This window comes from Carcharodon carcharias, chromosome 14 (genome assembly GCF_017639515.1).
Source record: "Carcharodon carcharias isolate sCarCar2 chromosome 14, sCarCar2.pri, whole genome shotgun sequence".
Classification (NCBI taxonomy): domain Eukaryota; kingdom Metazoa; phylum Chordata; class Chondrichthyes; order Lamniformes; family Lamnidae; genus Carcharodon; species Carcharodon carcharias.
Window position 1 is genome coordinate 110,983,124 of NC_054480.1, and position 22,840 is coordinate 111,005,963.

The 22,840-nt window shown below is 38.9% G+C and overlaps 1 protein-coding gene across 2 annotated transcripts in view; it reads left to right on the forward strand.

Moving 5' to 3' along the window:
• The window catches only part of hdgfl2 (HDGF like 2), a 173,373-nt gene extending 152,995 nt beyond the window's left edge, over nt 1-20,378 (forward strand). Inside the window, exons 7-16 of one of the 2 annotated variants that reach the window (XM_041204825.1) lie at nt 750-921; nt 1,310-1,388; nt 4,190-4,499; nt 9,319-9,434; nt 10,443-10,516; nt 11,312-11,382; nt 13,832-13,933; nt 17,143-17,347; nt 18,043-18,175; nt 18,994-20,378. In XM_041204825.1, coding sequence (XP_041060759.1) covers nt 750-921; nt 1,310-1,388; nt 4,190-4,499; nt 9,319-9,434; nt 10,443-10,516; nt 11,312-11,382; nt 13,832-13,933; nt 17,143-17,347; nt 18,043-18,175; nt 18,994-19,090 — 1,359 coding nt within the window. In that variant the 3' untranslated portion in view covers nt 19,091-20,378. The remainder of the gene's footprint in view (nt 1-749; nt 922-1,309; nt 1,389-4,189; nt 4,500-9,318; nt 9,435-10,442; nt 10,517-11,311; nt 11,383-13,831; nt 13,934-17,142; nt 17,348-18,042; nt 18,176-18,993) is intronic. The other variant, XM_041204826.1, reaches the window with a different exon arrangement.
• Nucleotides 20,379-22,840: the final 2,462 nt, after the last annotated feature.

Here is a 22,840-nt window from a genome sequence, read left to right on the forward strand (position 1 = left end):
TTAGGACAGCTCTGCCAACCCAGGAACAAGTCTGGTGAACCTTCCTTGCATTCCCTCAATGGCAATAATATCTATTCTAAGGTAAGAGAACCTAAACTGCACACGGTACTTCAGGTGCAGTTTAACCAAGGATCTATTTAATTGAAGCAAGTCTTCGCTACTCCTGTACTGAAACCCTCTTGTGATAAAGGCCAACATACCATTAGCCTTTCTAATTGCTGCACCTGCATATTAGCCTTCAGTGACTTATTGACAAGGACACCCAGGTCTTTTTGTACATCTACACTTTCTAATCTTTCACCATTTAAGAAATACTCTGCATATCTGATCATCCCACTGAAGTGGACAACCTCATATTTTCTATATCATATTCCATCTGGGATGTTCTCGCCCACTCACTCACTAAGTCTGTCCAAATCCCCTTGAAACAGTTCCCTTCAGTTCCCTCCCTTTGGTTCACCATTGATGGCAGAGCCTTCACCATCTTGGAACTTGCTTACTAAACCTCCTTGCATTATTTCCCTCTCTGCCTTTCGGAATCTCCTCAAACCTTATATTTCCATTTGACTCTCTGTGTGCAGTGTTTTGGGACATCTTATTAGTTACAAGTGCTATATGCAAATGTCATTGCTTGCAAATTGCTCAACAGTAAGTCATCCAATTTTTGAATGATTTATCAAGCACTCAGGCTTTCTTCCCCCTGGATTAATAGGCAAGGTATTCATTGTTTTCTATATAAACCTTTCTAGAAGTATGACTCTGATGAAGAAGAGGAAGAAGATGAGAAGCAGGATGATGATGATGAGGAGGAGGAGCAGAAGAAGCAGGTACAAGCTAAGGAAGATGATGATGATGAAGATTATAAGCGAGAATCTGACTCCGATGACTCCATAAAGAAACCTACCAGAGGCAGAAAACCAGGTAAGACAATGAGGGTCAATAGTTTCTGCAGTCAGCATTTATTTCCATAGCCACTGGTAATGTCCAAACATTGAGTAGTGAACTAGTCCATTATTAGTTTAATTATTTACATAATACACTTAAACATTAATCAATTTGAGTTCTGTCATAAGTATTAGTATTTACAACCTATCTGTCTTATGATGGATTAATTAAGCAAAATAGATTATGTAGCTTGCGTTTTTCAAGGTCCACAATATCTGTAACTTTCTAAAGGTATTACAATGTAGTTAGTCTATTATGTTAAAAAATATAGGACTTAGTACAACTAACAGGTAAATTGTGAATTTCATATTAACTGCAGGCCGATTCTAGAAAGAACCTCTTCCATCTTCCTCTTTCTTTTCAGCAGCTCAAAAGAAGACTCCAAAACCCCGAGGGAGGAAGCCAAAGATTGAAAGGTTACCTTCTGTCTCCAGCAGCCTCAGGTTGGTCAAATTGCCAAAATCATTGGTTTTGCAAATAGACCAAACTAAATTTCCAAAGTTACTGGAATTGAATGAAGTATATATTAGTATGTTAAAGGAAAGTAAATTTTGGAAATCATGTAGAATTGTCTACATAAAGATTAAGTTTGGTACAGGTTACTTTGATATGAATATAATGATAATTAAGAAAGGATCTATGACTTATGCTGAAGAACATTAGTCACTGCTCTTTAAGTAAAGGCCATTGGCTCCCTCCTTTCCTTTCTCATATAATTTACCGGCTTTACAGAGTTGCACTATGCTATAGGTATTAATTCATCCAATCTATTATTCTAACCATCTTATCAGTTTTTTGGCCATGATTACAGAGCTAAAAGCTTGGTATAGCCTTTCCTAACTGAAATTTGTTCATTCCTAAAACCATAGCTTGAACACTGCCACTTAATTTTACCTTGTCGTCTCTCACTGCTAGTTGATGCATCACAGGCTCTGACCTTTTTAAGTGGGTTTCTAAATATGTATTTTAAAAGACTTCGATGTGCTTCCCCAAAAGCCTTGTCCTTTGACCGGAGAAGCTGTTTACAGCACTTTTACAACCCTGCCCTTTCCCTACCCCTCAGTAGCATCACCGTCACAACTATCAACAAAGATATTTGCCATTGAGTGAGTGGTAGATTAAAAATAATTAAATTCTAAAGAAAAGCTAGCAAAGTTATTTGCATGTTAGTACTTCTGTAAAGTAATTGTCATGTTACAGATGGGGATAGGAGAGAACTGAAACGCTTATCCCCTTTTCCTTATTGCTTGTAATCAGTATGTTTTTTGGAAAGGAAGATGGGTATGTTTCTCAACTGCTGAGCCTGTGGTCAATTTTTAAATAATCAGCACAAAGATTTTATGGGTTTAAATAAAGAGAATTACTATTCATGCATTCATCCTGCTAGCCTATGCGCATGTGTGTGCGCTCGCTCTCTCGGGAAAATTTTATTATCTGGAGGTCAGATTTCTGTTTTTGTGGTCTCTGAAAAGGAACGGTAGGAGACTTGAAGATATAGCAATCTCCAGCTTGTAAAAAGGCATGCATGTTACTGTATTTTCTGCAGTCGCTGCTTTTTGCTGTGTTCTTTGCAGACTGCTTAGTTTCTCTTGGGATAAAAGAAATTGTGACCCAAAATCAGTTTTGGTGACATGATATTGTTCACCCAGAGTGATTTAAGGCTAGAAGCAACTGCTATACAATGGATGGGGTGGGTCTGTTTACACGTACTTATGATAAACTGGCTTCTGCAACTTTAAGTTTCGAACTTGGAGACGTGGGGCTGGATTTTACTGTCCCCACTGAGCATGTTCTTGGTGTGGAGGCTGGGAGTAGTGGCACGTAAAATACAATGGGTGGCAGGATCACCACCCCCCCCCCCAGAACTGTTCCCCATAACAAGGTAGGTGGGCAGTGCTGAAATGAGTAGCTCACTGGCCATTTTAAAATAAATAATTAAGGATCATCTGAGCTTGTTAGCAAGTTAGTTTACCTGACTAGCATGCTGCTCACACCCATAATACAGTTGGCATGAGCAGGCGAGTGGGAATGGGCAGGTTTTTTTAAACACAAATGCTTAAAGGGTGGGAAGGAAGGGGGTTACATGCTTTGGGGAGGTGCCCTGTGCTCATCGGGGGCATCACTCAAAATTTTATCCCACCCTTCAATTTCTCCTGCCTGGCCTCCAAAACCACCCCTCTCACCCCCTAGGTTGCCTGATCCCTCCCTAAAAGGACTTACTTGACTCTGGTGTCCATATTTTCTTCTTCCTGGGCCTGCTTGCAGTCCCAGTAGCACCCACTACTGAGCTCTGGCACTGCCAGGACTGCTGGAGCTGCTAGCCAGTCAGATTGACTGGCCGCTTTTCAGGGCGGGGCTTTCCTACTGAGGGTCGGAAGTCCCACTATCAGTTAGGTTAGACTGTCTGCAGTGTGTTATTGTGCAGGTTTATTTCGTGTGCCACTGCCAGCGAGCAGTCTGCACCCCACTCCCAATTAAATCCTGACAGTGAAGCCTGGAAGTCCATTGATTTTGAGTTTTGGTAACCCACAAACAGTGGCAGGTGTAAATTCCATGGATGGGTTCCACCTGGGCATGTCCATTCAAAGAAGAGGGCCCCATCCCACCCAGTTCAGTTAGGAACTTTCCAGTGACTTGAGATAGTCTTGTGCAGAAATTGACCCTTGACAGCTTCTTTGCCACCTTGTATCTTTGCCACCTTGTTAGTTTTACTTTTTAACTAAAAGACAGTTGCAGAAAATTATATAATGAATCCAGTCCATGTTTAAAGTTCCTTTCACTGCCTTCACTGGGCATGACAGTAGTAACCATTTCATTTACTTCTGTGAACTTGTACTCAATTTGTGGTGATGATTTTCATTATTACAAATAGGTAATGTTGAATTTACTGTGGTTTTTAAGTAACGCCCCTTTCACTGATTTCAATTGTTGGTTTTCCAACCCCCACCCCTACTGAGATCAAGTCAGTCAAGGAGAAGAATTAAAGCTGAGACCTTTTTGTCTGTATAGGTCAGTATTACATAAGGTGAGGTCTTTACCCACAGCAATTTTGAATGGAGCTCTGACATAGAGCAGAAATATCTCAAGCTGGTTAGTAAATCCAAGAATTGGTAAAACCCCATTAATAATTGCAATAAACAATCATTAAAAATACAGCTTCTATACTAGGCCCATTGCATCTATGATACTTTAGAAGTTCCTTATGAAAAGATGTATGTGCCTTACATTTAGTATTTAATTTTAGCAGTGACAGTGACAGTGATGCTGAAGGCAAGATCAGTGACTGGAAAAAACGAGATGAGGAGCGAAAGAGAGAGATAGAGGAAAGGAGGAGGAAACAACAGGAAGAAGAGCTGAGGAAGTTGAGAGAAAAGGAAAGGGAGGAGGAAGAGGAAGAAAAGAGAAAACGAAAAGAAGAAAAAGAAAAAGAAGAGGAACAGGACAAAATACTTGATGAAATAGATGAAATGAAGAAGAAAGAATCAAAGAAGATGAAAAAAAATCGGACTAAATTGAAATACGCCTCTGATTCTGACTCAGAGGTGGAAAAGGAGGTGACTGTCTTCTCATATATACATTATTCATTGGATTTAAACATTATTTTTTCATTCAAATGGTCATGCCAACATTGTTGAAGGTGCAGACTCATTTTGGGGTGCAGTTTTATGGCCATCAGCTGCCAACTGATAGTCATCCAAGTTGCTATTCTTATTGTGTGCATCCACACTGTGAATGTTGGCAAGCTATTTGACTGTGGGTATTAACAATGATGGGAACTGTTTCCTTGTAGACTGTATGAGCAAAATTTCAGTATTTATCCCTTTAGAAACATAGGACCAGGAGTAGGCTAGTTATTACGTCAAGCCTGATCAGCCATTCAGCGAGATCATGGCTGAACTGTGACCTATCCTCATATAACCAACTTTGCTCTACATCCCTAATACCTTGGGTTAACAAAAATCCATCAGTCTGAGTTTTAAAGTTAACAATTGATCGAGCAACAATTGCCATTTGCAGAAGAGATATCCAAACTTTTGCCACTCTTTGAATGTAGAAACGTTTCCTCGTTTCACTCCTGAAGGCTCTAGTTCTAATTTTTAGACTATGCTCCCTAGTCCTAGAGACCCAACCAACAGAGATAGTTTCTGTCTCTAGCTACCATATCTGTTTCTCTTAATATCTTGAAAACTTCAGTCAAATTGCCCCATCAACTGCTAAATTCCAAGGGAAAAATCCTAGATTGTGTGATCTCTCCTCATAATTTAAGCTTTAGAGTCCAAGTATCTTTCTGATAAATCTACGTACGCTGCACTCTCTCCAAAAATGTTAAACTCTTCCTAAGACATAGAACAAAAGAAATAGGAACAGAAGTAGACCATTTGGCCCCTCGAGCCTGCTCTGCCATTCAATAAGATCATGGCTGATCATCTTGTGTTTCGATTTCCACATTCCCCTCTAACCCCGATAACCTTTGATTCCCTTGCCTAACAAGAATCTGCCTACCCCCTGCCTTAAAAATATTCAATGCCCCGCCTCCAGACGCTGATGTCCAGAACTGAGCACAGTACTTCAGGTGTGTTTTAATTAGGGATTTGTATTGCTGAAACATGACTTCAACCTCTTTGTATTCTAGTCCTCTAGATTTAAGTTCCAGCATTCCCTTAGTCTTTTAAATTATTTTCTGCCCTTGTTCATGATGTTTTAATGTGTCTACCTGGGGCCTAAGTCTCATGGACCCACAACTCTTTCTAGCTTTTCACCATTTAGAAAGTACCCTGTTCTATCCTTTTCAGGTCTAAAATGGATAACCTCACATTTGCCTACAATGAAATCCATTTGCCACAGTTTTGTCCATTCACTATTATTATTGTGTCTTTGTAATGTTACACTTCTATCTACACTGCTTACAATTTTGCCGTGTTTGTGTCATTGGCAATTTCAGATATGTGACTGTGTACCCCATCATCCAAACCATTAATATGGTGAGGTCCCAACATAGATTTTTGCAGGACACCACTAGGTTACATTCTGCCAATTAGTGTGTGCCCATTATCCCTACTCTGTCTCCTGCGGCTCAGCCGATTTCCTAGCCAGGTGTCTTCAATTTCATGAGATTCGACTTTAGCTAACAGTCTTTTACGAGGGACTTTATCAAATGCCTTCTGGAAGTCCATATGAATGACTTTGGGAATCAGGCAATGACTAAGGACCATTTCAGTTCTTTGGGCATATATGGCTAACATTAAAAGATATGAATAATATCCAAAGATATTTAGATTACAAAATTAAGGTTTCCCGTGAACTGTATTGTTGCCCAGTCCAAATGATAGTTCATAAATGAGACTGATTATGGTAAAGCACACAACACTACAAAGTGAGCGAGTTCTTCAAAGATAAAGTGCGGTACAGAGATGCATCAACTAATAAATATGTGACACAACTTCAAGGTTCGACATGGAGAATTATAATAGACAAGTGATTAGCTGTGGAACTTGCTACGCTGTTGAGATTTTGAGGGATAGATGCATTCAGGCAGAAGTAAGAAAAGAATAGATATACATTATTTAACCAGTCTTTTGGATTGGGTTGTCAGTGAAAAGAATTAGCCCAACTCCAACTTGCAGGAGCAGTTTTACTCCAGCTACCAATTTGAGACTGATAGCTACAGCTTTTGTTTTAGTCGTACTCCGTTACATTGCCTGGCTAAAATTTAACTTCTGCTGCGCAGATGAGAAGATGTGTGCTTGCAAATAGATGCTGTTAAATTTTTAGTGTTTAGGTTGTGTGTGAGGCAGAGTCTAGACTCTCTAAACATTTAAATTAGTTGCATGGAATTGGAAGAACTGTGGACCTTTTGCTCTGATTTGACATCGTATTGGCTGTGCTCTCTGGATGAGGAAGTCTTGCACTCCATCTACCTCATATTGTACAAAGGATCCCAGTCCACTTTATTCTGCCATCAGTTCAGTTCTTATTCTGGATTTACACTTCAAATTGTCTGAATTGATGCTAAAGCTGTAGTGTAAATGCCGTTTAAGATGTCTTGATTATGAATATTGTCACGACTCACTGGGATAGTGCGCTGTAATATCAAGCCTCATTGTTCCCCAAGCCACAACAAATATGAAAAGTTTGACCAAACTACCAGATTGCCCCAATTCTACCTAACTGGTTAATTTAGGTTAACAGAATATGAACACCAGGTTTGTAAACTTAATAAGTAAATAACTGTTATTGAACAAATTGTTTTTAACTAGTGGCATAAGGAAGTAATATGAGCTGCTAACTTCTAACTCAATAACTTAACTCTATCAAAACATGGAATTTAAGAGTGAGATAAAAAGAAGAATAGGTTCTTTACAACATATATTTGTATTGGTTGCGGAGTAGTCCAAGAGAGAAGAGAGGAAGTTGATGCTTGGATAGAGCAAGACTTTTGTCTTGTTTTCATCAAGTTGGTTAGCAGAACATCTCTTTGTACCAGAAAAACCGAACACTTCTAATGGAATGATAAATGGAAATAAAAGCAGGGATGTGCTGCTGAGGCTTTTATAAAGTTCTGGTCAGACACATTTAGAATATTGTGAGCAATTTTGGGCCACGTATCTCAGGAAGGATGTTCTGGCCCTGGAGAGGGCACAGAGGAGGTTCATGAGAACGATCCCAGGAATGAAAGGCTTAACATATGAGGAATGTTTGAGGACTCTGGGTCTATATTTGATAGAGTTTAGAAGGATGAGGGGGGGATCTGATTGAAACTTACAGAATACGGAAAGGCCTGGATAGAGTGGACGTGGGGAAGATGTTTCCATTAGTAGGATAGACTAGGACCCAAGGGCACAGCCTCAGAGTAAAGGGAAGACCTTTTAGAACAGAGATGAGGAGAAACTTCTTTAGCCGGAGAGTGGTGAATCTATGGAATTCATTGCCACAGAAGGCTGTGGAGGCCAGGTCATTGAGTATATTTAAGACCGAGGTAGATAGGTTCTTGACTGGTAAGGGGATCAAAGGTTACGGGGAGAATGGGGTTGAGAAACTTATCAGCCATGATTGAATGGCGGAGCAGACTCGATGGGCCGAATGGCCTAATTTCTGCTCCTATGTCTTTTGGTCTTATGGAAATGTGAAAACCTAGTAAAACCAGGATATATTAAGTGGACGGGGTTTGGTATCCTGTTTTGCTGCATAGTGCTTTCACTAAAATAGTTTATATAGTTTCACTAAAATAGAAACAAAAGTGAATACTAACATTTAACTTAGGAGCAGAAGTAGGCCACTTGGCCCTTCGAGCTTGCTCCGTCATTCAATAAGATCATGGCCAATCTGAATGTAACCTCAGCCCCACATTCCTGCCTATCCCAATAATCTGTCACCCCCTTGTTAATCAAGAATCTAACTCTGCGTTAAAAATATTCAAAGACTCTGCTTCCAACGCATTTTGAGGAAGAGAGTTCCAAAGACACACAACCTGCTGAGAGAAAAAATTTCTCCTCATCTCTGTCTTAAATGAGCGACCCCTTATTTTTAAACAGTGAACCCTGGTTCTAGATTCCCCCACAAGAGGAAACATCCTCTCCACATCCACCCTGTCAAAACCCCTCAGGATCTTGAAGGTTTCAATTAAGTCGCCTTTTACTCTTCTAAATTCCAGTGGATACAAGCCTAACCTGTCCAGCCTTTCCTCATAAGACAACCTGCCCATTCCCTCTATTAGTCTAGTAAACCTTCTCTCAACTGCTTGTAACACATTTACATCTTTAAGGAGACCAGCACAGTTACACAATATTCTAGATATGGTCTCACCAATGTCCAATACAACTGAAGCATAACCTCCCTACTTTTGTAATCAATTCCCCTCACAATAAAGGATGACCTTCTATTGGCTTTCCTAATTACCTGCTGTATCTGCATACTAACCTTTTGTGATTCATGCACTAGGACACCCTGATACCTCTGAATCTGAGCTCTGCAATCTCTCTCCATTTAAATAATCATTTTTATTCTTCTTGCCAAAATGAACGATTTTCACATTTGCCCACATTATACTTCATTTGACAGATCTTTGCCCACTCACTTAACCTATCATCTGTATCACTTTGGAGCCTCCCTACGTCCTCTTCACAGTTTACTTTCCTACCTATCTTTGTGTCATCAGCAAGTTTAACATCCATTCCTTCGGTCCCTTCACCCAAGTCGTTTATATAAATTGTAAAAAAGTTGAGGCCCCAGCACTGAGCCCTGTGGCACACTGCCGTCCCATCCTGCCAACTGGAAAAAGACCCATTTATGCCAACACTTTGCTTCCTGTTAGCTAGCCAATTTTCTATCTGCGCCAATATGTTACCCAAATAAATATAGCTTTATTGTTTACAGGTGAAGAAAAAGTCTAAGAAACCACATCCCGAGCCCACAACTAAACAAAATCAACAGAAAAAAGAGAAAGAACAAAAAGAAAGAAAACGTAAGCTGGAAGACCGTCACAAAGAAAGGTGAGTTGTGCTTTGTTCCTCTGTAACTGGAACAAATCAGCCTTCAGCACTCTTTTTTTTCTATATCCAATGGTATAACAAAAGTGATCAAAAATCTGTTAAACATCCAATTTTTCAGTAAATGCTGCCTTCTTGTTATTGAAGGAGGTTCTTGCTCATTCCATGACTGATCTCAAATAAACAATTGGATAATTTCCTGGGATATGGAAGGCAAATTCAGCTAAATTCTTACAGCAGTCATAACCCAGTGTATTTGCAATGCCTGACTAAAAATAGAATTCGACTTGAATGTAATGTTCTTGACTAAGAGTCAGTTAATCTCTCAAAATAGCCATTAAAGGGCTGGCAGTGCCATGGAACCACAGCCAGAAAGAAGCTCTTGAGAGTTTAAATCGAGGGCCAATCCTTGGTTGGGCGTAAAAGATCCCAAGACACGACTATATTATAAAGAATCACAAGGGAGCTCTCTAATCAACATTTATCCCTTAATCAACACCTTAAAAGTAGAACAAAAACAAAAAACGCTGGAAAAGCTCAGCAGGTCTGACAGCATCTGTGGAGAGAAAGACAGAGTCCATACGGACTCGAAACGTTAACTCTGTCTTTCTCTCTACAGTTGCTGTCAGACCTGCTGAGCTTTTCCAGCATTTTTTGTTTTTGTTTAAGATTTCTAGCATCCGCAGTATTTTGCCTTTATCTTAAAAGTAGAAGGTAATTTGGTAATTATCGGATTTCTGACTGTGGGACCTTGCTGTGTGTGCATAATAGCTGCCACAGTTTCTACATTGGACACAATGGACCAGCAACTACACTTCAAAAAGTACTTAATTGGCTGTAAAGCAGTTTGCAATGCCCTGAGATCATGAAAGGTGCTTTATGAATGCAAGTCTTCCCCTTCTTTATTGTTTAGGAGAAGAAAAATGTTGTTCCTGAAACCCAAATCTGAAGTTACTGATTGGAGAGTTTTTGTTTTCTTTTCTCTCACTTTTGTAATTCACTTTTCTGCAGGGCAGCAGCCAAGGCAGAAAAGGAAAAGAAGAAAGAAGAAAAGTTGCAAGCTAGGAAGCTAGAAAAGAAAAAAGGTACACACCTCATGGGATTTAAGTCCCTGCTGGAAACTGACAATTTAAACATACAGCCTAAAGAAAATTTTAAAGACCAGATTTTACAGTCAGGATAAAGTGACAGCACACTCCTCTGACCTTAAAAAAAAAGCTATCCACGAACACCTAGCGATTCCTCTGGCATGGATTTCCCCTTCCCCGATGTGAATTTCATCCTAGTGCCAGCTATAGGGGATCTCTGGCATCCAGAAATAGTAATGTCATCAAGCAGGCTAAGCAGCCAGTCACATTGAAGTATTCTCATAGTCAGCAAACCAGGAAGTAACAGGCAGGTTTTACCGTTCACTTTCTATAACTTTAATAATTTTACAGCAAACAAAATAAAAGTTGAGATGTGCAAATGCAAAATTTGCTGTCAGTTTCACCAGAGTAAGGATGTTGAACACCAACAGTTTTGCTGTCATTCCAACTGCAAAATGCTGGTCAATATTTTATGGTGGCGTAGCCTCTCCGTAGAATCTGTGGAACTGAGATTTTGTAGTTGTCAGCAGCACAGTCTTAATATACCAAGCTTGTTTTACTCTCTTCAAATAACCAGACCATTAACTCGTGGAGTAAGTCTCCTGAACCTAATGAAGAAAATGGCAGTACTCTTAAAAAGGCTAAGGCAAGTCTGTGATGTACACACCCTACAGAGACTAAGCTGATCATTTGGCTGGCCTGCTGTCTTCATGCTGTCTCCCTCTTGCCGTTTATAAAGGCTTATTGAAGAAGGTCCAACACGTTTCTGATGACATTTTCATTATTTAACAGAGATGACGGCAGAGCAGAAGCTTCAGAAGATACATACAGACATTAAACATGCTCTGAAGGTTGACAGTCCTGTGAGTATCGGTAAAGATTTGTATTGAAGGTCAGACTTTGTATTTCTATTGGGAAAGTCAGGGCTGATGTGAAACTTGTATAGGATTTAAAATAATTTGTTTTTTAATCCCAAACACTTAAAAGATTCTAGTAACTTTAAAGTGGAAATCAGTTCATGTAGAACTTTTCTTTATTCCTTTGAATTGTTTTTGACAGAATTTTTTTCCAGCTCAGACACTTGCATTTATTAATATCAATTCAGATTAGGAAAAGGCCAAATATCTTAAACCAAGGATATCCAGGCACTTAGAGATTGGGTCCAAGTACATATGTCAGGCTCATTAAGTGAGACCCCCAAGGGAACCCCACCTTACAAAAGGTGATGCGCCAAATTACCAAAAAACATATTTTGGGAATTATTTAATCTTGGAGGAATTTCATGTAATGTATATTTAATGTATTCTACTAAATTATATGCAGTCGAATTAAGGTTACATTCACAACATACAACTTTTGGAAATGTAGATTATGATTCAGCACATAAAGAATTAGACTTGGCCTGTCCAGAATGTATTTCTCAAACACAGTGAGAGAAATTATATGACAGTCTGCAAGAGTAAGAAAGTAAATAAAAAGATATTCTCAAATTAGATCTAGTATGGCTAGACTCTAGGTGAATGCTAATCAGAAAACATTTAGCAAGCTAAATTGGGATATTGTGGAATCGCTATTTTAAGAGGAGTATTAAGAAAATAATTTAAAAGTCATTGTAATAACTACTCTGTTCACTCACACGTAAAATAAATCAGTTTTTTTTGTAATTGGCCTCGCCTGGAGCGAGCAGGTGCCTTCCAGAAGATTGAGGGACAGATGCGAGATTGTAGTATCTGATCATAAAGGATGCTGATCCACTTGCACAAAAGTGAATCCAAAGGAATACAGTGCAAAATGCTGAACCCAAAGGAATATACTGTAAAATAATTATTGTAAAGTGCAAGCCCAAAATTTGTAACCCCCACACAAAAAACAAGCTCCCGATTCAGAAAAGCAAGAACTGTGCTTCAGCACCGACACCTCTCCACCCCCTTTCCACGCTATTTCCACTATTTCAATAGAACTAGAATTATTCGCCTTATTAAACACAGAATTTACAATGTAGAAACAAAATTAGATAGGAAATAGCTTTGAAGCTGTGCAAGTGAAATACATCACCAGGTGTATTACTGTATTATCCATTGTTGCATGGAAAGAAAGCAACTATTTTCTTGGTGAAGATTGAGAAAGCAGAACAAGTGACTTCTCTATTGGATGAGAAAGTTTGGGTATTCAGGCCGTTCGGATACACTGTTCATAGAAAATCACTGGATGGCATCATTGCTCTGGTTTTATATGTCTAAAAGTCACAGGCATGGCTGGTCTTGCATTGGAAGTAGTAATTAATATCATCCAGTTACTATTGCTAGATACACCAATGTGTGAAAAGAACTGAATGAGAAATATCAAGGAAGCCACACAATCTTCGAAGCTAGAGATGCATAACAGTTTGCGATATTTAGCATATGGACAAAAGTAGATTATAAATTAAGAAATTATAAGGGCTTGTAAGAAAGGTACTGCGATACTCGTGAGAGTTTTTAATGTTCGTATAGATTGGACAAATCAAATTGGCCAACATAGCCTGGAGGATGAGTTCATGGAGTGTATTCAGGACAGTTTCTCAGAACAACATGATCCAGAACCAACTGGGGATCAAGCTGCTTGAGACCTGGTAATGTGTAATGAGACAGGATCAATTAATAACCTCATAGTAAAGGATCCTCTAGGGAAGATTGATTGTAACATGTTAGAATTTCACATTCAGTTTGAGGGTGAAAAATTTGTTTCTAAAACATGTGCCTTAAATAAAGGCAATTACAATGGTATGAAGACAGAGTTGGCTAAAACAGAAAGAGAAAATAGGTTAAAAGGTAAGATGGTGGAGAAGGAGCGGTAGACATTTAAGGAGCTATTTCATAACTCTCAAGAAAGACAGGGTAGTTGCTGAGAGGATGTTTCCCCCTGCGGGGACATATAGAACCAGGTGAGACAGTTTAAAAGTAAGGGGTTTCCCAGTGAAGATAGAGATGAGGAAGAATTTCTTCTCTGAGGGTCATTTAGTGTTTGGAATTCTCTTCCCAAGCGAGCAGTGGAGGCTGGGTCATTGAATATATTTTAAGCTGAGATAGTCAGATTTTTGATTGACAAGGGAGTCAAGGATTATGGGGACAGGCAGGAAACTGGAGTTAAGGCCACAATCAGATGATATTATTGAAAGGTGGTGCAGGATCGATGAGCTGACTGGCCTAATCCTGCTCCTGTTTTTTATGATCATAAAAGGGATACAGAGAGTCCACTGGAAAGTAATTGAAAGCTTAGCAATATACAGAGGCCAGACTGTTACCAAATGCTTTAACTGCTGATGTTTTGTAGGATGTCAAGAAGTGTGTGGAGGCACTTGAAGAACTGCGAACACTGCAAGTCACTACACAGCTCTTGCAGAAACACAGTGATCTGGTCGCAACATTAAAAAAGGTATAAGTAAAATACTGCGGATACTGGAAGTCTGAAATAAAAACAAAACTACAGCATCTGTGGAGAGATAGTTAATGTTTCATGTCCGTCAGACTCTGAAGAAGTCATACAGACTTGAAATGTTAACTTTGTTTCTCACTCTGCAGATGCTACCAGACCTGAGTTTTGCTAGCATTTTCTGTTTTTATATTTAAAAAGGTATATTTGTTGTACTGTGCTTTTATTGGTGATTATAGCAATTGATCCTAATTCAGGTCTGTCACTGTCTTGTAGTGTGGGCTTATTTACTTGTGTATTAAATTGTTTGAAAAATTAGCCTAAGTGATAATTAAATAACTTCATTTTGGTGCTTATTTGGCATTGCTTATACATCTGATTTGAAAGTATTTTAATTCAGTTAATATTCTATTTCAACATTCTAGTAGTCATGGGTGGACTACTCACACAATAATGTTTGCAACATTGACTTGTATTTAAGGTGGACAGCTTCATTTTGGAAGTTTATAAGTTAATGAATATGGCATGAAATTTTGATGGTGCTGGAGGTAATACCATGACTGTTTAGTTCTCAACTTGAGCTGTTGGTCTCCAAGTAAAACGGTGATGCTTTCTGGCAGAGGGAATGGAAAATAGTTTGCACGGCCCAGCTGAAAGTAAACAAAAGAATAACGTGCCTCTGGTGGTTTCAGTTTTTCTTTTTAAAAAAGGATAATTTTAAAATTTATCAACAAATAGAGTGGTGAAGTACAGGGTTGACGAGAAGTCATGCGTAGCGTGGCACCAGCATATGTAGAACCATAATGTGGACTGTTCCTACCTCAGCTTAATTAATTTAAACATGAAGGAAAGCCAGAGGGTAGTTGGCATCTGTAGAACCACACCCCAGCAAGAGTCACCACCTTTTAGGGAAGAAATATTGGAGTGGACAATGTTTTTTTTCTTGCTAGTTGCATTCAAAGGCAATCAAAACTCAGTCGTTTCCTTTTATGTTTTTTCAGTCTTTTTCTATCCTTCTTACTCTATATTTTTATGGCATCTGTATTTTAGATCACCGTTGATCCACATTTTTATTGGTGCAAGAACAGCCAAAAAACCTGTTGTACCGACACATTTCTCCCACCACCAATGAGTAGTCAATGTTTTGTGGCTTCATACAATATATGTGAATGCTGCTTAAAAATTCAATATTTTCTTCAGACCAGTTGTACAGCAGGTGCAAAAGTGCTGTGAAACTATTGATAGCATAGCTCGGCAGTGAATGACGTTGCTGTGATCAAATTCTGGTATATTTTGTGTCGAAGTAAAATCAAAACCATTTTGATGCAAAAACAGGTAACGTATCCTGTCAGCTGAGTTCAGTTGATAACTTGCCTTTGGGTTAAATGATTGTAGGTTCAAAGCCCATTCTGAGACTTGAGCAATAATCTTTGCTGACACTCCAATACAGTGCTGCACAGTTAGCAATGCTGCTGTTCAGTTGAAAAACTAAACTGGTACTTTGTGTATCTGTTGGCATGCCGCAAAAGGATTTGAACGGTCCCATAAACTAATATGTACAAATGGAGGATGTTTCCCCAGTGTCCTGGCCAATAACATAGGTTTGTTTACAAAAAAACATACTGGACGGTGCTTCAGATGTAAGTTATTGTATATGAAGTGGCACAAAATAAGAGGTGAGATAATGTGTCAAATAAAGTTGTTTCTGTCTCATTTCAGTAAGATACTTGTGCACTTGGGTAAAATGTTGAAGATTGTTGGGTGATATAGTACATGTACTTACTGTTTGAGTATAAATAAAGGTTTTCGCTTATGAGCTGTGTTACTGAGAATTGTGCAGACTGAGCATTGAAATATTTAGCAATTCAGTGAATTATAACTGTAACAAATAAAGTAAAATTATATCTATGAAGTGAGAGAGATAAATCCTCCTAAGTAACTCTTCTGAAGGAAAACAACTTATGTTTATATGGTACCTTAACATAAAAAAACATTCCAAACTGTTTCAAAAACATTTGATGGGCCAGAAAGGAGAGATTTGGGTGACTGGAAGTTTGGCAAGCTTGTGTTTTTTTGAAAGGTGGTGTGCTAGAGAGGTTTAAGTAGTTGCTACAGTTTTTGGAATCACCAGAAGGACGGACTGTTTGGTAAGAGCCGCAGGATTGGAGAAAATTGCAGAACAAGGGTGAAAAAAAGCCACGAAGGGGATTTATAAATGCAAGCAAGGAATTTTAAATGTAATGCATTAGAAAATTGGCAGCCAGAGTAAGTCAGTGAAGATGGAGTTAAATGGGGCAGATACATGCTCCAGTTTTGAGCAAGTTAGAGTTTCAGGAGGATGGAAGGCCAGCAAAGGGCTCATTAAAATAGTCAAGTCTGGAAGTCGCAATATTCTAAACAAGAGTTTGTAGTAGATAGGGCTAAGAGTAAGGCTGATTCTGTTGTGAAACTGGAAACAAATAATGTTGGATAGGGTGTGGTTTGAAAGATTTATCACAGTGTCCGTAGCATCCTAAGTTTACAACATGTTCTTGTTCAACACGAAAGATTGCCATCTCAATGCTAAATGAATACTTTGCTGATAACTTTTACAGGCAATGTATTTCTTCTCTTGCATTCCTTAAATCACTTTGAGAGCTGAGTTAGCCTGAGCTATATCTCTTGGAAATTCCAAACTGACCGTCCAATAGAGCTAAAGTCCTGTAAACTCCTGAGAATTCCTGGATTTGAATAGCTGTTAATCACGTTTAAATGTAAGCGATAATTGTACAAATAACTGAGCAACATATGGTTGTTCAAAGGTAATTTGAATCCTCCCTCAAGAGTTGTAAACAACTGATAAACCATTTGACATTAGTATTGAGTTAAACTTGAAACAAAATTCTGACTTTTTAAAAAAAAAACTCCTTATGACTAAGTGACTGGCTTGATGGACTTATACAGAGCTAAAGCTAGAAATAAATGCTTCACTTTTGTTCACGATCCTCCCTTGTAATCTTTCTTCCTGAATTCATCCAAGCTGTGTGAAGAGTCACACAATGAAGCCGAGAGCTGAAAGGAGTGTTGCAAGAGCTGTAAGGTGTTGTCCTGCACCGTTCCCCATCTTCATCAGTGAAAACCCTGAGACCACCCTAAGAAGTACATGAAATGTCCTTCATATTTAAGATCACGGTAACTCATTGCGTCTATATATTGTCGGTGATGTTTTCTAGATACGCCGTTATAAAGCCAGTCAGGAAGTCATGGCAAAAGCCAGTGAGATCTACAGTCATTTAAAGTCCATGTTTATGGGAGGAGATGATTCTGGCAATAGTACACTGAAGAAGACTCATTCTGACCAGGAGCAGCAGAAAAATAACAAAACCAAAGAGGAGGAGAAAGAAGCTGAGCACAGCATGAAGGAGAAGCAGGATTCTGGTGAGCACTGTTTAGGTGGAATACTGTGGTGCAGACTGCAGCTGGGTACTATGATGTCTGTTGCCCATCTAATCCCCCTTTCCATGACTTTGTGTTCATTTTTCTGTCTCTTTGTATGTGTGAAATGTTTTGGGGTAATCTTTTATGTTAAAAGCTCCATAAAAATACAACTTGTTGGGGTTCACCACATCACTTACATTCCTTAACTTGTGAGATTCATAATGTTCTGTTGCTAGTTCTTAATTTTTGCATGGATAGTAGTTCATTGTGATTGCAATTTTAAAAGTTTATATTTTAATGGTTTAGTGTAAAATTGTATTTTTTGATATGGTGCTAGGGCTCACAGATGAAAGTCCCCATGTTTGAGTGTTAGCTGGTTGCCACATTTGGGGCAGCGTAGTTGGCATCAGAGCCCTTGGGCTAGAGAGGGAGAAAATGATCATTATCCAACAGGCCATACTGGAAAGTCCGTGTGTTTTTGTGTTTATTTCGAGGACAGATCAGACTCTACTTTGCCTTCTGTGGTCAGCTAACCTGCCAGCTGTTCATTCTTGATGAGAATATCTGAATTTGTGGAGACCCAACATAATTTCTGTTAATTATTGTACTAGCTTATCCCTGAGCTAGGTTCATTTTTTTTTAAATGAGAGGTCTGCAGTTGACCTGTTCTGTTTTCCCCAATAAACTATCTGTAGATTCCTCTACCGCAGTAAATGGGGAAACAGCATCTCAGAAGAATGAAATACTTCCAGAGAATCAAGAACAAGATCAGTCATGGACAGAAAAGGAGAAGAATGCTGAGGAAACATTGGTTGGCAAACAGAATAGGTAAGTGTGGCATAAGCAACAGTAAGTGATTCATCCACACCCTTAACACTGCATTGCACTTGAACCATTAGAAGTACCCATTAGCTTGGCTTAGTTGGTAGATATTAAACTTTGTGTTAGATGTTTGTAGATTCAAGTCTCGTTGTGGACTTGAGCCCATAACCTAGGCTGACCATTTCAGTATTGAGAGAGTAGTATGCTGTTGAAATTGCCTGTTCTGGTGGTTTTGATAACATGAACCATCCCCTGTCATTATTTGAAGAGTTCTCGCTGTGTTTGTGCCAATGTTCCGCATACAAAACAAATTAACTGGTTGTTCATTTCGTTTGCTACCTGGGACCTTGCGCGCACAATTGTCTGTTGCATTTCCCTACATAGGAATGACTGCACTTCAAAAGCAGTTATGAAATTTCTTGGGACATCTTTTTTGAAGAGATAAACAAATGCTCAGTCAAAATCTGTACAAGCTGAGGTATGAGCCTAATGTAGAACTTCTTTATTGAGGGCAGTTAACATACCAAGGATCAAACCTAACATACTGAGGATCAAAAACATTTCTAGTTTGTGTAGATCAGCAAACCAGCGCTAATTGGCATGTGGATAAAGTCACCCATTTAAGCATTAACAATGTTTTTATATCAGCTTTTGAAATTATATTATAAATAATTAGAAAATAAATAAGCATAAGTGCTTGGCTTCTCCTTCCAACAAGATGCCAAATTTATGACTAGATTAAGTGTGGAAGTTTCAGGCATGTTCCAATGATTTTAATGTTGTGTAGAACAGAAATTATATGGTCTTATCATTTTCTCTTAAAGTGCTCCATACATACCTGCAGTGCTTCAATCAGAAGATCAACACACCACCGATACAGAGACCATTCCAATGGAGATGGAGTCAGCTAATGAGAGTTAAGGCTATGAGCCATAATCAACTATGGGACACGTTTTAAAATCTGGGTTGTTTTCAAAGAAGAACATTTGTCACTTGAATCGTCCTAGAACCTAGTAAAGACTGGTTTTGTTGTCTGCCCACGTGAAGAAGCTGAAAGAGGTCACTTACTTTGCAGAACTCTATTTCTTCATTTTGTTGAAAAGAGAAACAAAAATATTGGTCTGCACATTTAATGTATCTTCTTTTCTTACATTGAGCAGAAGAAGTGAATGTGGCGCAAGGTGCAGAAATGGCTGCCTTTTGGTGGATTAAATCTATCACCAGGAATTTTCTCTGGGTTCTCCTGACTAGCGGAAATCCTGGATAGACATGTAAGCAGGTTTTTGCTGCAGTTGTAATGGCCAATCAGGAGAACACTCAAGGAAATTAATGGCGAATGTTTTACTTAATTTCAGAGCGTATTTGTTTTTTTGCTTCTCATGAAGTTATTTGTTTAAAGTTTTTATCAATCTGAAGTATGTTCTCCATGATGGGTTGGCTCACAGAATTAGACAAAGAAAGTGTGTTTTTCTTTCTTTTTCATTTTTAACCTCTTCCAGCTGCAAAGGTCCATTACATGATTTCCCCAAACAGCAAATTTCTCAGCACTTAACCGAACTTTTTTACAGAAAGAACTGATTATGTAGAGATTTCAGCTTTGTCATTGTAAAGTACAACTTTGTTACCAGTACCAGTTATTAAAGTTTGACCTTGTGGGAGTTTTTATGTGATGTTGACACAGATGTAGTGAGCTCCCTTCTTCAGTGTCTTTGTTAAGAATAGTGTGTAAGAGAGCAGCACTGTAGGGGAGGCCTGTAACTACTTATGGATGTTAATCCTCTGAATGTCTTCCTGTCTCATTCCTTCTAAATTCCAAATACGCCATTCTACATACTCTTCATCCTTGCTATATTGAAATCAAGATTTGCCATGTCATCTCCTACTCCTAATTCTTTCACATGACCTCAAAACTGTGGGACTTCTTATCATCCTTTGTCTTCCCTTCTTCCTTTAACCTAGAGACTTGTAAAACTCAATTTTGACATAGCCTAACCTTTACGTCTTGATTGATCTCATCGTCACTTTTCGTCTTAAATGTGGTGGTCTGCACTGTGAGCCTTGACCTCTGGCTTTTGTTTGTTAATAATTTAAAGGAAAGAAAATCAAATCTGTTGTAAAAGACCACCAAGGAAAAATGGCCTTTAGCAGGTTAATCTAGAAAATTTTAAAATGCAAACTTTTATATATTAAAAAAAACATTTTGTGTGGAGTTTTCTTTGAGTTTGTTTCCTACTAGTTATCAAAGGATCACTAATATGACATCAATCTGACCATTGTGGAAATCTGAAGACTCTTAACTTGATTATTTGTCTTGGTGAGTGCTTTTGCCCATCTTAGAAATATTATAGTAGTGGTACTGAAATACATACTTGACTATTTCAGCTTACTACCTGAGCCCACGCAACAAAATTTAAAATGAATGCATTTTACTGCAGCTGAGATAGAGACCAGAAAACAGATCAGAGTATTTGTTTTTACATCTTTTAAAAAGCTGCTGTCCATAATGGAAACTCCTCACCACATAAAACATATATAGACATTTGAAGTACTAGGCAAAACTGATTGTTCAGGCCAGATAATTCACCATCTACATGTCCAGTTTGTTTCAGCTGAGAGGTTACTGTATCAAAGTGGTAGCCCCCCCCCCCCCAAAGGTGTGAGAATTATCAGAAACTCTCAATCACTTTGGATGCAGTAGAGGCGCCAGTTTTTCAAGGATGAAAACAATACCCATGCTTCTCTGAGGACTCAATAATAAAAGATAGTTTGTAATGGGTCGCTACGGGCCAGGAAGCTCTAGCTTCTAAGTACTGTTAACTACTGTGATCTGGGGTTGCTTGAGGAGCACTCCAGTTGTCTTTATTGCCTTAGCATTAGAGGTGATTGGGTGGTAAAATTGCAGATAGTCCATGTATCTGCAGCTGGTGAGAAGAAGTTGTGGCTTAGCTATCTTGTCCCCCATGGGCAAACATCCTGTTGTGATCCATATCTAGAGTCAGGTAGGACTACCAGCAGCCATAGAATTATACAGCAGCAGGAGTCAGTAGCTTAGGCAAAGAAAACAAAAGTTGTCTTTTGTGGCATGGTTTAATATATTTTACATTAAAATATCACCACTTTTTAAAATATTTGGCAGCAATTTTTGGCCACCCCTTTCAATATAGAATCACAAGAACCTTCATTCATTACTGTGGTGACCATAAAGGCGGAAGAGGGATGATAATACACAGACCTGAAAAAATGAAATAGTCACACTGTTCCACTCAAGGAATGTGGTTGGGAGGGGGAAGGAAGAAGAGGGCATATATATTTAGTTTTGGTCTGTTGGAGGTTCTCTTAAGTATACTTATATTATTTGCTTTAAAATGTTACATAAATGTTAAAGACATGACAGTGCACAAACTATTTTGTTTAGGTATTCAATAAAGCTATGGAAGCAAACATAAGAAATAGGAGCAGGAGTATGCCATTCACTCCCTTGACATTCTGCCCCATTCAATAAGATCATGGCTGCTCTGATATTGGCCTCAACTCCACTTTCTTGCCTGTGCCCAAAACGCTTGACTCTCCTGTAATTCACAAGCCTGTCTAATTCAGACTTGAATATAGTCAATGACTCTGGCTCCACAACTTTCTGTGGTACAGAATTCCAAAGATTCACAAATTTCTGAGAGAAGAAATTTTTTCCTCATCTCTGTCTTAAATGGATGACCTCTTATTCTGAAACAATGGCCTGGATTTTCATTGAGTTGGGCTGACTCAGGAGCCCTTTAAAAACGGCGTGCAGGTCCAGATTCCGGGATTTCATTCCCAGGCTGTGCAATTTTTGGGAGTGCCTTTAAAAGATGCAGGCTGCTTCCTGTCAGAAGTCTGTATCTGGCATTCCCAACCTGGCTGGCTGCATTGTGGAGATAGGTATCTCCTACTCCTCCATAATTTTCATTGAGACAGGCCAGATTTTTCAAGACTCGTGGTTTTTGGCCCCTTAAAGGAGCCATGAATCCTACTGTGTAGGAGGGGACCTTTTGAAAGCTAAGTTCAAAAGGGCCCCCTATGCCTGGCTCTGAAATTCCTTCATGCCCATTGACCCACTGTATACTTTCTATAACCAAATGAACATTACAGTGTAAAGTGGAAAATGCAAAAACAAAATCTTTGAAAAAAAATATACCCTACTGATAAATTTCTCCCATGAAATAAAGGCTGGGATTGAAAATTAATAGAAGTGTCAATCATATAGGGCCTTTTAAGTTTCACAAACCACATGCACTTGAAACCAATTGAACTATGTAAACATTGTAACATTGAGGGCAGCGATCAGAGAGCCTGAGCTATCAATCAAACAGTATTTCCTCTTGGGAGCAGGCATTCTGTTATTCTAATAGATGCCTGGGCTCTCAGCCAAGCATACATAATGAGGGTTGGTTGAGAGCCCAGGCATCTATTTGAATAACAGAACACCTGATTCCCAGTGTCAGGTGAACGGGAGCAGAGTGCCATCAGTGGCAGATGTCCCAGGCAGGTGACAAGAAGAGGTCCAAAAAGAAGTGTTCCAGACAGGGTACAGGACAGGTTAATTCAGTTAAAAAGAGAGTAGAAGAGAAAAAAGGCTCCACATAGGGAAAGGACTGTAGTTAGCAGACCTTATGTGAAAAGGGCTCAAAGGAAGCC